The sequence below is a fragment of the Malaya genurostris genome, chromosome 1 (assembly GCF_030247185.1).
Source record: "Malaya genurostris strain Urasoe2022 chromosome 1, Malgen_1.1, whole genome shotgun sequence".
NCBI classification, from domain to species: domain Eukaryota; kingdom Metazoa; phylum Arthropoda; class Insecta; order Diptera; family Culicidae; genus Malaya; species Malaya genurostris.
The window spans coordinates 136,634,900-136,650,367 of NC_080570.1; the positions used below are offsets into that span (position 1 = coordinate 136,634,900).

Genomic DNA, 15,468 nt, shown 5'->3' on the forward strand with positions numbered 1-15,468 from the left:
AAAAACAAAAGCATATAAATTTGATCAGCATCTTACGAGGAAAACAGATTGAAAAAATGACATGCGAATACAACTATGTAATGAAAACCGCGAAAAAGCCACCGCAGAGATGGGACTCGAACCCGTAGCAAGCCAAATACGGGTAAATCGTTTTGCCTATTAAACTATCCTACATGTGAGACACACATACAAACAGCCTAACTGAACATAAGAACCGAGCATGTTCAGCTGTGTTCGGGCCCTACGGCGTTCATTTGTATCAATTTCTCAATAACAATCCCTCCGCAAGGTGTTTCAGCCCTCAATTAGTCCGTTTTATTGGTATGTTCCACATGCAGGATAGCTTATTTAGCAAAACGATTTAACCGGATAGGAACTATTATCGGGTTCGAGTACCGTTTCTGCGGTAGCTTTTTCGCGGTTTTCATCACACAGTTGTATTCGCATATCATGTAAAACTTACTCAATACGGCTCTACGTCTTAACAAGACTAAACAAATCGTTCAAAGCAAGTTCATAAACTCAATTATTTTTTTATTTCCTTTTAAGGCATTTTAAAATTCGTCAAAAACTGAAAAATGTGCGAAAGTAATAATAACATTTTTTGAGAATCGGATGTTTTTGATAATGATTTTGATTTAGAGTATATTTTCTTTTTGGGTGAGACATTTTTCTTTTTTTCAATCATCAAAGTTTCGCTTGATTGTTGTGACGCGCTCTGAACAAGAATTATTAATGAAAAAAATTGTGTGTGTTGTTGTTGTGTTCTCATTCACATTCGCTACGTGTTGTTACTGTTCTTGTACTGCCACAGATCGAAATTCGATGCGTTGAAGATTTAAAATTCTGTATTAAATTTTAGTGTGAAAAAATACAATACAAATTAAAATACAGTAGATTTGAGGGTAAAAAACAGTACACAGTATTTGAGTCGAAAATACAGTACAATACTGTAAAATACAGTACGGATACGAGCGTTAACATAATACTACTAGAGCTATATCATTCAAATGGGTATGAAATACTGTACTGCTCGATATGATGAAGAGTTGAAGTAAATTTGACTAGTTCTTCAAGAAGAAGAGACGTTGTCGTGTAATTTACGACAGGGGTTCAAGATCTGAAGACTGATTAATCATTTTATGGAACGACAGTCAATATTCCCGTGAATTGATAAATGAATGATTTTAGTTCACTTTCAAACTTTAAATTAACTTTCATAACCGTTTTCCTCAGCCCGGTGACATCAATAAGGCGCTCTAGCCAGTGCTATCGTAACCAACATCTCGGTTCATCGGGGCCTTCAAAGCTAGCAAGTCAGTGAGAGCAAAGTAAACAAATACAACACTTCATCGATTGTGAAAGTCAGTATTGCAATTTGGCACCGCACGTTTCATGACGATATCACATTAATAATCAAACATATAAAAATCAACTTTGTTTCGACAAATCACAGATATTTAGCATGAAAATTTTTTTATTTATGTTTACATACTTCTTCGTTGTTTTCGTCTTTGCGGAAAAGATGATGGTCACAAAAACATGGCGGCCCAGCAGGGACTTGGTTTTCCTACAGACAACCTGTTCTTTTTTTTAAATTTTAAAAAAAACAAATGACAGTTCTTTTTAAACTCTCATCAGAAACCGTGTTAATTGCGAAAACCGTGTTAATTCCGGAATCCGTGTAAAAAAAGCCGTGTATAAAAAAAACCGTGCGAAAAAAAACGTGTAAAAAGAGACCTTAGTGTAAACGAAAACAAAAAGAAAACACTGAAAACACATTTAATATTCTTTAATTTTTTACATATTTAACTTCCTGTTGGTATCGACAAAATTCACGAGTGGGGAGCCTTTGGGCATTCGGATTTAAATAGTTCAGTACAGCAAGGTTCGACATGTTTAGCGAAATATAATGTTAAAATTACATACTACCCAAATACTACCGCTGAAACAGTTGATCAACAATACACACAGCAAAACGTTTTCCACCCTACAGTATACATAAGCTACATTGGTTAAACTACCTATCATAATTACAAGCAGTCCACTCGTCAGACACAGAGCGCCCTTGATCAGGCTCCATTGACGTGACGTGAACTTGCGTTTAATAACCAAATCTTGGTAGGCGGAGGTTATGGCATGACCAATGCCTATGAGAAAACACCCGAACACGGTCCAAAAACAAGATCGAGTCGAATAGACACAGAAGTAACCAAATGTTTTGAAAAGAATACTGAAAATAAGCAGTTTATCCTGCTGTTTGCGAAACTTTATTTCACACCACAGAAGCAGCAGCGAACCCATTGCCCAAGCTGATGAAATAATGACAAACGACATCAGCAGTAACTGTCGAGACTTTCCTCGGTAATAGTAATGGTAAGACACGAACCTCGGTAATAGTGTTAGAAATAAAACGAAAACACATAGATCGGTGGATTTCAGTAGCATACAGCTGTAGAATTTGAACTCGAATAATGCGAAACGTACAGACTTGACAATTCTCGTATTGAAATGTTGCCGGAGATAAATGTTACGGTAAAGGTTCCTTACGGACTTGAACAAATTACTAAATAGGACCCATTGATTTTTATCGTTGCGTTTTTCACCGGAAGTGATTTCTGGTGCTACTTCATTACACTCTAGGTTTTCCTCGTCTTCTTCGATAATTATATCTAATATTTCTACTCCTTCCGAGTTGAAGTACTTGCCGTCTCGGTTGATCAAATCCTCATCATAGTCGCTTTCCAAGTCTACCGGTGGATCCGGTAAGCTATCTTCCATACTGTAGTTAGCTGGATTCTTCCAACTCATGATGGACAATGGCTCGGATTCCCTGTCACTGGATTGTGACGTATTGAGCTCAGCATCCGTGTAGTTTCTCGCCACATCATTGTAGAACGATTCGTTTCCTTTCTCTGTGATTTTGATGAAAGAATCTTGATCTTGTTTCATGAAATTTTTTTCGTTCGCGATCAATATCGTGATGGGAATCAAATTCAGCAAGATCCCTCCAAATAGAACTAACAAAGATCCGTAGATGTAATCATTCCATGGACAATAGAAAGTTGTCAACAGAAACAACGGAGCAATTGATTGGCCGAACGAGTGAAGAAACTTAATGACGAACATTTCTTTCTTCGCGTTGAAAATTTTCGCCAGAACCTTCCACATTTTGGAGAAAACTAGATGGTAACCGTAACCTAGATTAAAGATATAATGTTAAACATATTAGGTGGAACATTTTATTTCGCAAAAACTTACCACCAACCAAGCCATACAGCAATACTACTGGAAGATAGCTACCTCCATCTTCGTTGTAAATGGCGACCACGCCACTGGTTGAGATTCCCGTGCTCAAGATGATGACCCCCAGTAGTATCGAACGAGTATTGTTGAAATTATATCGGACGAACAGCGCTCGATGAATGAGATTGAACCCGAAAAGTATCACCGATGGGCAGATCAGTTGCAGTTCCCCGCCATTGATCAGGATCACACTGAAGAAGTAGATTGGGGAGAAGATGATGACCTGAATGTGGTATACAGTAGAGGTAGTGGCTTTTAGGGTAGGAGGTAGATGAATCGAGTTTAAACACATGATTAAACATGATAATAAGGAAGGAGATGAGATCGAATGGAGTTGGACAATATTGACTGTATCTGTCCGTTGTTGTCAAAATTCTCCAAACTGAAGATACCAAATACTATGATCCTGGTAACCAATAAGCATGAAATAATGCCACATTATGACAGCGTATAGCTGTTATCAAGTGAAAATGTCGCTTCTGGTAAATTGTGTGGACATAAACTTCAAATTTTTGAGTGTGCATTCCATACTCTTCTTGGTCCTGACCTTTAGTCAGTTGATGACCAGCTGCAGGGGTGGCCATCGCATTCTATGTGGAACGGCTTCCAGATATGGAAGCTAGCTGCGATAGCAGTCCCGGACAAGCAGCGTAGGGGGGATAGTATGTGACGATTTCATGCAGCTGGCAACTGCAGAAGTGTCCCGAAATGGCACAAGCATCCGTACACCTCCTTGACAAGGCGGGTATACGCCGCCTTAAAAACGTCAGCCAATCAAAACCCCATTACAATGCGAGCGTCTGTTTCCCATGTTAGGGACGGCTCAAACAGCGTCAGCCTGGTATCCAGCGGCTGAATAAAACATGCTATTCCTCGAAAGCTATATCTAAGATGGCAGCCCTATCCCAAGGATAGGAAACCTTAGGCTAACCACCTACTGTCTCCGAAAATCAAGAACTGTTACAGAAACCAATAGAGAAAGATTACGAACTAATTTAACGACAACGACGCAAAACAACGGACAAGAATTGGAACATGGAATGTACTAACGCTAGTCCAACAGGGCAAACTGGCACAACTTGCCAGTAGGGCTCGGCGCATGAAGCTCGGAATCCTGGGACTAAGTGAAGTCCGTTGGCCAAACTTTGGAGAACACAAGCGACCGTCGGGACAGGTACTACTGTATTCTGGTAACATATACGAGGTAAAAATGCTCCCCGTCACTTCGAGCAACTTCTTCAAGTTTCGATGGTCAACCAGCCATCAACATCTCGGCATGAGCCGCTAAGAGTGCGACGCATCTCTCGTGTCAGCTTCGAGGCGCCATCTTTACCAGAGATCAAGGTCGCCATTCAAAGCATGAAATCCAACAAGGCTCCTGGGGTCGATCGCATATTAGCGGAGATGCTCAAAGCTGACCCCACGCGCTATCTGCTCAAATGTTGCATCAACTATTTCGGAACATCTGGGACACCACGGCATTCCCGGTCGACTGGATGCAGGGGTCCCGAACTATATGCGACAATTGGAGAGGTATCATGTTACTGTGCATTGTTCTCAAAGTTCTGTGTAAACTTATCCTCAACCGGACACAGGAGCAGATCGATGCGACTCTCCGACGGCAGCAGGTAGGATTCCGTGCCGGAAGATTCTGTGTGGACCATTTTGTCACGCTCCGTATTATTCTGGAGCAGGTCTATGAATTCCTAGAGTTCCTTTCCTTTGTCTTCAGTGACTACGAAAAAGCCTTCAACCGACTCAATCACGAAAACCTGCGGGGCGCTCTAAGACACAAGGGAGTCCCAGAAAAAAATCGTCAACCTCATCGATGCGCAGTATGAGACTTTTACATGTAGAGTACTGCTACTGTTCCTCATCGTGATAGACGAGATAATGATTGGTGCCATTGACCGTGTACCAAACCGTGGGCTGTTGTTGGTGTCCGTCTTCGTTTCGTTTTCCTTGTTGTTCGTAGTCTTGAGCTCGTTGCTAGTTGCTTTAGATGCGCCTTGTTGTACATTGGTTGCAGTTGCTGGTTGGTCTCATGTTTTACCATCAAACCAACCAGCAACTGCAACCAATGTACAACAAGGCGCAACTAAAGCAACTAGCAACGAGCTCAAGACTACGAACAACAAGGAAAACGAAACGAAGACGGACACCTACAACAATACAACCGATGAGGCAATGGATGACGAGACGAGCCACGAACAAAGTGCCCCTCAACCCTCGCAGGAGGGAAATGGAAGCTCTTCTTCTCCTAGAAAAAGAGTGACAACGAGATCCACTTCAAAAAAATTTTTATTTAAAAAATCGGCTAATTCGGCCTCGTAAAGCTTGTACGCAAATAGGCCTGAATAAAAAGGCGGGTGGATAATGTCAGAGACATAACTGGATGTCGTGAATACGAAAAACAACTGACATGTTCCTTAACACCTCCGAATATCAATTAGTTGATCAATTGTATGAATTACGCAAGCATTCCCCCTTTCCACATTTTTCTCAAAAACAAAGAAGACTTTACTTGATCTCGATTACTATGAATTTCACACAGCGAAAAGTGCACAAATCTAATCAAACTGCTCTAGATTTGCACTAAACTGAGGATATTTTCCATCGATTTGCGAACAACAAATCCTAATAGTGCTTTAGAAAACTTTTAAAGCCATTTGAACGTCTGATTTTGTGTAATGCTCTTCACCGTTGTTTTCTCACTAATGCAAATTCGGAATTCGCTCTTGTCGGAAGCGAAACTACCTTTGCAAACGACACAAAATACATCTGCTCGCAGTGGCAATAGAATCCAAACTGATCCAATTTTTGTTGAGAGGTTTGTTTTTACCTGATTTCGTTTATAGCTTTTTCACTAATGGGCGGTCCTAACGGCTATAGAAATAGCCGCATATAGAATTTTCATGTCGATTATTTCATTTCGGATTTGCATTTCATTGAAAGAAACTATCCGGATGCTGAACGGGATTCATTCCTACCTTGCAGAAGGACCAAATTGTGGAACTCACTACGATATTAAACACTGTTCGGAAGATTTCCTCGAACGATTTGTTGTACAGCAGCAGATATTTTGTTCTCTTCCTCAGAACGCGTTCTGATTGGCTGGTGTTGACATGGGTCAAATGAGACAGGTTTTTCAATAGTGTACTATAGAAATACTTCAATGCTTTTTCTATACACGCTTAAGTTGAAAAATTTCGATTCTATTGGTAGTTAGATCATATAAATCCTTTCACAGATCACTGAGATTTGAGCTTTCGAAATACGAGAAAGTCAAACGCGCCTTATGAATTATCCTCTTTGATACTCGTTTATACCAAACATTTTAAAAAAGTTTAATTTTGAATTATTTGAGATTATGTCACACAATTGAAAATTTTATCATAATATTGTGATCATATTTTCGATGGCATGTAGCAAAAATTATGTTGATTCGTTAGATACAACAAGAAATCCCAAGTAACAATTCGAATGCCTTATGGTTTTGATTATAATTTATAGGAGTTTTGTAATTGATTTTTCAATCACTACCTGTTTTATGACAACTATAATAAGGTTAAGTGTAATTTGCATTAAGTGTAATTTGCATTAAAAGAAATTTCATGGCCGCCATTATGATGTTCTATACCGTAGCATTTATTGACATCAAATAAACTTCGAAATGCAAAAACCAGGAAATATGTTGGACTTTCATGATTCATTTTCAGATCGTATGCACAAGTTTTATCGCCACAGAATAGTTTTATACAAAAATGACGATGAATCACAAAAAAACAATTTACATAAATCATGGAGACTTTCGCAAAAACCGCATTTATTTCAAGGCGATTAGTTATAATTCTTATTTTTATCCTTACATTCACGATAAAAATAAAAGCGCATGAAGTTTTTAAGTTCGGAAAAGGTCTCAAACTCGTAATTAAAATATAATATATTCTTACTGATTGCATTCAAAGTAGACATGACACACATAGTCAAGAAAAATATCATCAAAACGACAGTTTATTCATAGCGGAATTCATTCCATCCAAAGAAATTTAATGTTGATCGTAAAGCTGGTTTCAAAATTTTCTTGAATTTGGAGTTTTAAAGCAGGTTTATGCTGATTCTTCATTTTGATTTATAAACCTTATGAAGAATGGTCCGCTTTGCAGGAACATGCTCTTATAGAGGTTTTCAGTAGGCTTTCGTGGAGTTTAAAGTTTTATTGCAAGATTTATTATGCGGCATTGAAGACAGCTACAAGTATTTAATAATATTAAAAATGTTACTTGGGATATTCACCTTCAAAAACTTATCACTCTCTCAGAGGGTAAATTTTGAAAAGGCGCCCCATAGTAAAGTACGTCGTATTCACGACAAAAACGTGATAAGCAACATCCAGTGCTCCATGATGGAAAACTACTATACGAAAATGAACCTTCATTCCCCTACTCTTCAGAGCCGTGTTCGGTTTCGCAATCCCTTGTTTGGTTCCAGAGTAACCGGAGAACAAAATGTGTTAGTTTCCTTTGCACAACCCTTTAGCTGTCAAACGATCCTAGACTTGTAGAAATCGACTCTACCATCTCAAAAAAAATTGACCGGTTAGAAAACAACTTTTGTCGGTTACGTCACTTATACCATTATAATCAAGTCATTAGATATCACAGACTATTTAATCTTCGAGCTTGATTCACCATTCAATAGTAGCGCCGGGAGCAACGATTTTAGGGGGCGGCTAAACAATCTTCGGCGACCTTTTTTTATATTAATCAGTTTTCAGTTTCGCTAAACCGATGTTAGCTTCTAGGCCGCAAATCATATTTTGCCCGGGCGCAAATTTTCCTAGGTATTGTCTGTAGTAGACTCTAATAATAATAACTACATAAAAATTAAAGGTTAGGTATCCCATAATTTGTTTTTAATCCACAGTCGAAATGGAGAAACGAAAAACCTCCTTTTACGAGAAACGCTGTAGACCACTATCTTACTCCACCAAAAAGATCTTATGAATGGGTAAAATATCAAGATTTATTGAGTTCTAGCAAAGCTGGTATGGTATCTCATCCATCAAAATCATCTATTATCTCTTATCAATGCATTGTAGCAAAGGAGAAAATCAAAAATGATGCATTTGATTTGATTTTTGACGTTGCTATAATAAAAGAATTGTGAATTTTGCTGATGAAACTGTGGAGTTGCTTTTCAGAGCTAAAGCAAACATCTCATCTCAACCAACAAAATAATGTGTTGACTCGATTGATGATACGGCTATTGGGGCAATTGCTCTACGTGTGAATGATCTAGACGAAGAATGCTGTTCAACAGCCCGGTCATGGTGAAGTTCAATATCTCGCGAAAGTGATATGGTTTGACATCGTTCAGTTCAGTATCCGTTTGAATGACACACGCAAAACACGCCTGAATGTGTGAAGTGTGTTTTCTGTCACAAACTGCTACAATGAAAATTCCCAACTGTTATCTTATCGAACACCGGGTTACATTGCTTAGTATATCAGTCGAGCGAACGAAAAACGTAGATACTTAAAATGATACTGCATAACTAAGGCGAATCCTTGAGTTGATAACAACAGTTTCTTACGTTCATTAGAAAGATGTAAATCAGCAGTTTCCATTTTGGAAGAATCAGCACTATTAGGTCCAATACTCGGGGCTCAACCATTTCGTTGATGAAGGCTTCCATGGGCTCTTGCTATCGAAATACGGTGCGATGAATTTTGCATGTCTTTTTCGAAGATCGCGGTCGCTTACAGATCACTACACAATTTGTTTAACTAATTAACTAACACGTGTTGTTCATCATTGAATGCACCATACAAACTGATTCATTGATTGTTGGAGGTGTGAAATATTTTCTACTCTCTGAAATTCCAAACTATCTGGTGAATCTCAACCACCGTTGCTTCCCGCCCAGACAAAACGTTCGAAGAATACTGTTGGGGCACCTGCTGGTGTCACTATCAGCAACTTTACGGTGTGCCATTTCAAATATGTATGCGCGGAAGTTACTGCACTGTGTGCGGTATCAAAGAGATTTGGATTGTCCACCAGTGCTTTTGTTTCCTGTCTTACAGGTAAACTGTCGTTATCTGTTTATCAGTGCTTATCAGTCACACTGTTGTGTATTTTTGTTAAGAGCGTTGTCCGAAAGCAGTCAGGAGTGTGGATTCTGAGGTAAACACGTTCGTTTCGGTCTACGTTGCTTCATCTGGATTCGTCGAATGCTATACCGTTCGATTTACAACTTCGAACGCCTTGAGAATATTGGATTTAGACTATCGCTTGAGTACTCGATATCTATAAAATTTATGAGCATTCGCCACTTTTTTTTATAAAGGAAGGTTTTATATGGATACTACAATATGTAAACTATGTATGTATACGACAGTGAAAAGTAATGAGTCTTCAAGAAATTTGAATATTATCAATGATCCGAAACAACAAAGAACTTAAATCTAATCGCGTGCGTTGTGTTGAATGTGTAAACATAGCTACCGTTGTAAGCATTTCAGTGTGAACGTATAGGAATAATTTTTGATACATTCCAAAAGTAATCCCTTCAATATGTGATGTTGAGTGTTATTTGATATTTATTGTAAATTCTATGTAATAAAATCATGAATGCATTTTACATTCCCAAATTGCAGCAAGATCAATCATTAAATCATGTAACCTTAATTCTAATGAAAATATCAAACAGTAATTCGATTAATCACAAAACTGGATGAAAGTTGTTTTTTCTAGAATTAACCGCAGAAGCCGTTTTCGATTTGGATTATAACCAGTAAAAACCAATTAGTTTGAAACAGCTAATTATTCGACCTAATATTGATCGGATTCCAAGTCTAACCATACCTTCGAAAAATTCATCAATGTTACGGGACTTTTAGATTGTGATTCATTTGTTGTCAGTAAGCGAAGGTCCCTTGAATATGTAATTAAACTGATTGACGCAAAGTAATTCAATCATATCCAAATAATACAAATATTTAGTATAAGGAATCGAATAAATGTATTGCCAAAAATACTTTTTACTATGACTTCATACGAAATTTTTCAAAACGTACATATGCTTCATTAGTACAGTACAGTACAGTACAGTAAATCTTCAATAACTTTTGATCGACTCCACACATTTCGATGAGTTGTGTAGTTTTTTTTTAAATGTATCAAGCCAGTACTGATGACTTGGTTTCAACAGCGAAAACAAAGAAATCATGTCACGTTTTATGGGTATATGTTTTGCTAATATGTTCAACCTATAGAAATTAAACCTGAGATATCGGGTTTAGACAAATGCTTAGGTTAGATTTCGATTTTATTCAACAATCTCACATTTCAAATCTTAGTTTAGGGTGGATGATCTGATCCTCAGCCGATCATCAAACTCTATTTCGATAGCCCCATGACAAAAGGGCCTAACCGCAAATGAGAGCCTCTCTTTGTCTACTTTCTCTTTTGATTATTAAGGAGCCATTATTACAAATTCTCTAAAGTTTCCAATATAAATTGAAAGCTTGTAGTTTTACTTAGAAAGTTTTGCGAATAGTACAGAGTCAAATATAAAATCAGTTCGATAAATTGTGAAAGAAAAATTAAACAAACAAGAGAAAGTGTCATTTGCAGTTACACAGAAAGAAAAGATGAATCTTACACGACATGTAAACCGATAGTACTATGAAATAGACATCAGTTGAAACGAAAATCTGATTTAAAACCATGATTGATGTAAAATTACATTAAAATTCATTTAGTTTTTCATTGAACAAGACTGTATATTTACAAACCGCTTCGTTTTGTAATGTAAAACTCCATTCAATTACCTGCTCCAAATATGTGCATGAAAATAAATGTAAAATCACAAAATATTTTTATCTGTGTAGGCCCTTTTCTCGTGGGACGGTCGATTTGTTCTTAATTTATTTCAAAACATCATATTAACAAGATATCCAGCTCTCACATTTCCCGAACTTATCATTGGCAACATCATTTTTTGCGAGCATGTCGCCCTCAGGTGAGTCCGCATCGAATCTCATACATAGAAGTATAGGGAAGAGAAATGTCAAATTCGTGCGCGCCAAAATAACAGGGCTGCGCACCCATACAATTGACATGATATATTGAATGTGATGGCGTTGTTGAACTGAAGATTGATTTCGCTCCAAGCTGACAGGGTCTGATTTATTCAAACAGTGTTTGAAATATCTGGCACAAGCAGCCCTTACACCATCATTAAAAGTGTCATTACTTAAAGGTAATGTCATTTTTAATTAACGTGTAAGGGCAGTAAGGATTCCCAACCCGCACATAGGATCAGAAAGATCTTTCTGATCCGAAGAGGTGATGAATTCTTCATACAAGGGCCGCTATAGATAATCAACTCAACCAAATATATTCTTGTTACAATTTATCAGACAATTTTATGTCAGCTTGAAGCGAAATCAATCTTCAGTCCAGCAACGCCATCGCACGTCATCACATTCAATATATCATGTCAATTGCATGGGTGCGCAGTGCTGCTATTTTGGCGCGCGCGAATTTGACATTTCTCTCCCTTTCTTTTATGTCCTAGATTCGATCATAAATCAAATAAACATAGATTTCTCACTGTACGGTGACACTAACAGCACCTCTAGTGAGAAACGGGTGTACTTTTTTCCATTAGCTACTGTGGTTGTGTTAAATGCGCAGGCAACTTTATGCATGCATTTTAGGAGCATTTACGCACCCATTCTCCACCAGACGGTGCTTTTGCTGTCACTGGTTGCTCAACTACATTACTATTACACTGGGAAATCTATGTTTATTTGATTTATGATTCGATGCAATCTCGCCTGAGGGTGCCATGCTCTCAAAAAAGGATGTCGCCAAAGATTTGTTCGGGAAATGTGAGAGCTGGCTATCTTGTTAATATGGTGTATTTGATTTTATTCACACGGCCCACTATCTTCTCAAATACGAAAACAAAAATATTTATAACTGATAGAAAGTTCCTCTTGCGATTTTTTGTATTCGATGAACTGTCCTCTTGTGCTGAACATTGAATTCTATTAAAGAAATATTGTAAAATTAAATTTATTTGATTGCAAATATTATCAAGTATACAATTGAAGAATCCAACCAACTCTTTTGCGATCGCTGCGCTGCCCGAGTGGCGAGCTTTGAACTAAGCGATGGTGATAATTTTCAGATTTTGCTTGAAGATTCGAACAAAATGCAGGGTTTTTATTATATTTTCTTATGAATCGAATACTAACTTACAAAAACGTGTGAAAATTTGGTAAAAAATTCGATCATTAATGATTCAGTAACTTTCCGTGGTATGTTTGATTGATATTTATGGAGAAATCGTAACATGAAATACCAAATTCGAAGAAGTGAGGTTGGGTACTGTTTTCATATCTGGGATATTCTTTGTTTTTTGGGTTGGATTTTGAGATTAATTGATAAATTATGATCAAAAATTTTATGACTAGTCTATTTACTCATGTTTTATCATCTAAATCAAATCAGTATGTGAACTGAAAATTTCAAATTTCATACTAGATTGTCAAGAGTATAGGACAATTTGAAATCATATGTTTAGCGGCCCTTACACGATCATTAAAAGTGTCATTACTAAAAAGTAATGACACTTTTAATGATCGTGTAAGGTCTACGAGTTCAGTAATGACACGAGTAATGATGGAATTCTGGATTTTCCATCATTACCAACATTATTTCTTCTTCTTATTTTTTTTTTGTGGAAGTGCTGAATATCTTTAGAACTATACGCGAAAAAATGACAAAGTGTAGATTTAAATTATTAATATTACATTAACCTTAACGTTTCAATAGCAAATCAAATTTATTTTCAGCTAAACGAAAATAAAAATATTGCTATTGCTATTGCTGGAGTAGTTACAAATACTCATCATTAATAATGAACGTATAATGCTAAAAAGTAATGATGTACAGTAATGCAGTAATGACGAGCGTTTGAGCAGAAGTGTCATTACTTAGTAATGACACTTTTAATGATCGTGTAAGGGCCGCTTTTGATGACAACACGAGAATAGCGGCCCTTACACGATCATTAAAAGTGTCATTACTAAGTAATGACACTTCTGCTCAAACGCTCGTCATTACTGCATTACTTTACATCATTACTTTTTAGCATTACACGTTCATTATTAATTAATTACACGTTCATTAACAATTAATGATGAGCATTTGTAACTACTCCAGCAATAGCAATAGCAATATTTTTATTTTCGTTTAGCTGAGAATAAATTTGATTTGCCATTGAAACGTTAAGGTTAATGAAATATTAACAATTTAAATCTACACTTTGTCATTTTTTCGCGTATAGTAATAAAGATATTCAGCACTTCCACAAAAAAATAAGAAGAAGAAATAATGTTGGTAATGATGGAAAATCCGGAATTCCATCATTACTCGTGTCATTACTGAACTCGTAGACCTCACACGATCATTAAAAGTGCCATTACTTTTCAGTAATGACTCTTTTAATGATCGTGTAAGGGCCGCTAATAATCGTTTTTCTTACCCATATTTGTAAGGTTTTGCCATCTGCATTCTTTCAAACTCAAGTAAATTGAAAAAATCGTGAAAAATTTTTCTAAATAACAGTTCGGCTGAAAAGTTCGTATCGTTTAATAGAAACACACAATTTTTTGCCAAAATTCGTTTTTATTATTCAACATAATTGTCATCAGAGGCGATACAGCGATTATAGCGATCTTGCAACTTTTCGATACCATTTTTGTAGTACGATTTGTCCTTTGCCTCAAAATAGGCCTCAGTTTCAGCGATTACCTCTTCATTGCTTCTAAATTTTTTACCAGCGAGTATTCTCTTGAGGTCTGAGAACAGGAAAAAGTCACTGGGGGCCAAATCTGGAGAATACGGTGGATGAGGGAGCAATTCGAAGCCCAATTCGTTCAATTTCAGCATGGTTTTTATCGACTTGTGACACGGTGCATTGTCTTGATGAAACAAAACTTTTTTCTTCTTCAAATGAGGCCGTTTTTTTTAATTTCGTCCTTCAAACGCTCTAATAACGCTATATAATAGTCACTGTTGATGGTTTTTCCCTTTTCAAGGTAGTCGATGAAAATTATACCATGCGAATCCCAAAATACAGACGCCATAACCTTACCGGCCGTTTGTTGAGTCTTTCCACGCTTTGGGTTCGGTTCGTCGCGTGCAGTCCACTCAGCTGACTGTCGATTGGACTCCAGAGTGAAGTGATGGAGCCATGTTTCGTCCATTGTTATATATCGACGAAAAAAATCGGTTTTATTTCGATATAACAGCTCCAAACACAGCTCAGAATCATCAATTCGTTGTTGTTTTTGATCGATTGTGAGCTCACGCGGCACCCATTTTGCACAAAGCTTTCTCATATCCAAATATTCGTGGATAATATGTCCAACACGTTCCTTTGATATCTTTAGGGTGTCAGCTATCTCGATCAACTTCACTTTACGGTCATTGAAAATCATTTTGTGGATTTCTTTCACGTTTTCATCGGTAACAGCCTCTTTTGGACGTCCACTGCGTTCATCGTCTTCGGTGCTCATATGACCAGTACGAAATTTTGCAAACCACTTACGAATTGTTGCTTCGCCCGGTGCAGAGTCTGGATAACACTCATCAAGCCATTTTTTGGTATCGGCGGCACTTTTTTTCATCAAAAAGTAGTGTTTCATCAACACACGAAATTCCTTTTTTCCATTTTTTCACAATAACAAAAGTAGCTTCACTCAAAATGCAATATCTCACAAACTAATAATCAGACAGCTGTCAAATTTATACACGTATCTTTTGAAGGTTGGTACTAACTGAAAATGGTATGGATTTAATTCTAGTGGCACCCTCTCATAGAAACGATACGAACTTTTCAGCCGATCTGTTACATGGGATAAGTCAAAACAATCACCATAAAATTATCTCGTGGTGACCACGCTGATTGGATTGTTCAATATTACACTCAGGCACAAAATTTTTTGGTGGCTAGCTAGACGGTTTCAAAATGTTACACAAAGATAGCGCAGTAATTGCTTAATTCCAGGCACCAAAAAAAATTTTTTTGGTGCCTGACTTGACGCCGGTCGAGAAAAGTCATAACAAGTTTTGCAATGT

General features: G+C 37.3%; 1 protein-coding gene across 1 annotated transcript; it reads right to left on the reverse strand.

Annotated features, from left to right (window-relative positions):
- Nucleotides 1-1,889: 1,889 nt before the first annotated feature.
- Nucleotides 1,890-9,294, reverse strand: LOC131425870 (uncharacterized). Its single transcript, XM_058588120.1, has 3 exons — nt 8,903-9,294; nt 3,262-3,529; nt 1,890-3,200 (listed from the first exon to the last, which is right to left on the reverse strand). Exons 1-3 carry the CDS (start codon nt 9,002-9,004, stop codon nt 1,900-1,902), a joined length of 1,671 nt encoding a protein of 556 aa, XP_058444103.1. The 5' UTR covers nt 9,005-9,294; the 3' UTR covers nt 1,890-1,899.
- Nucleotides 9,295-15,468: the final 6,174 nt, after the last annotated feature.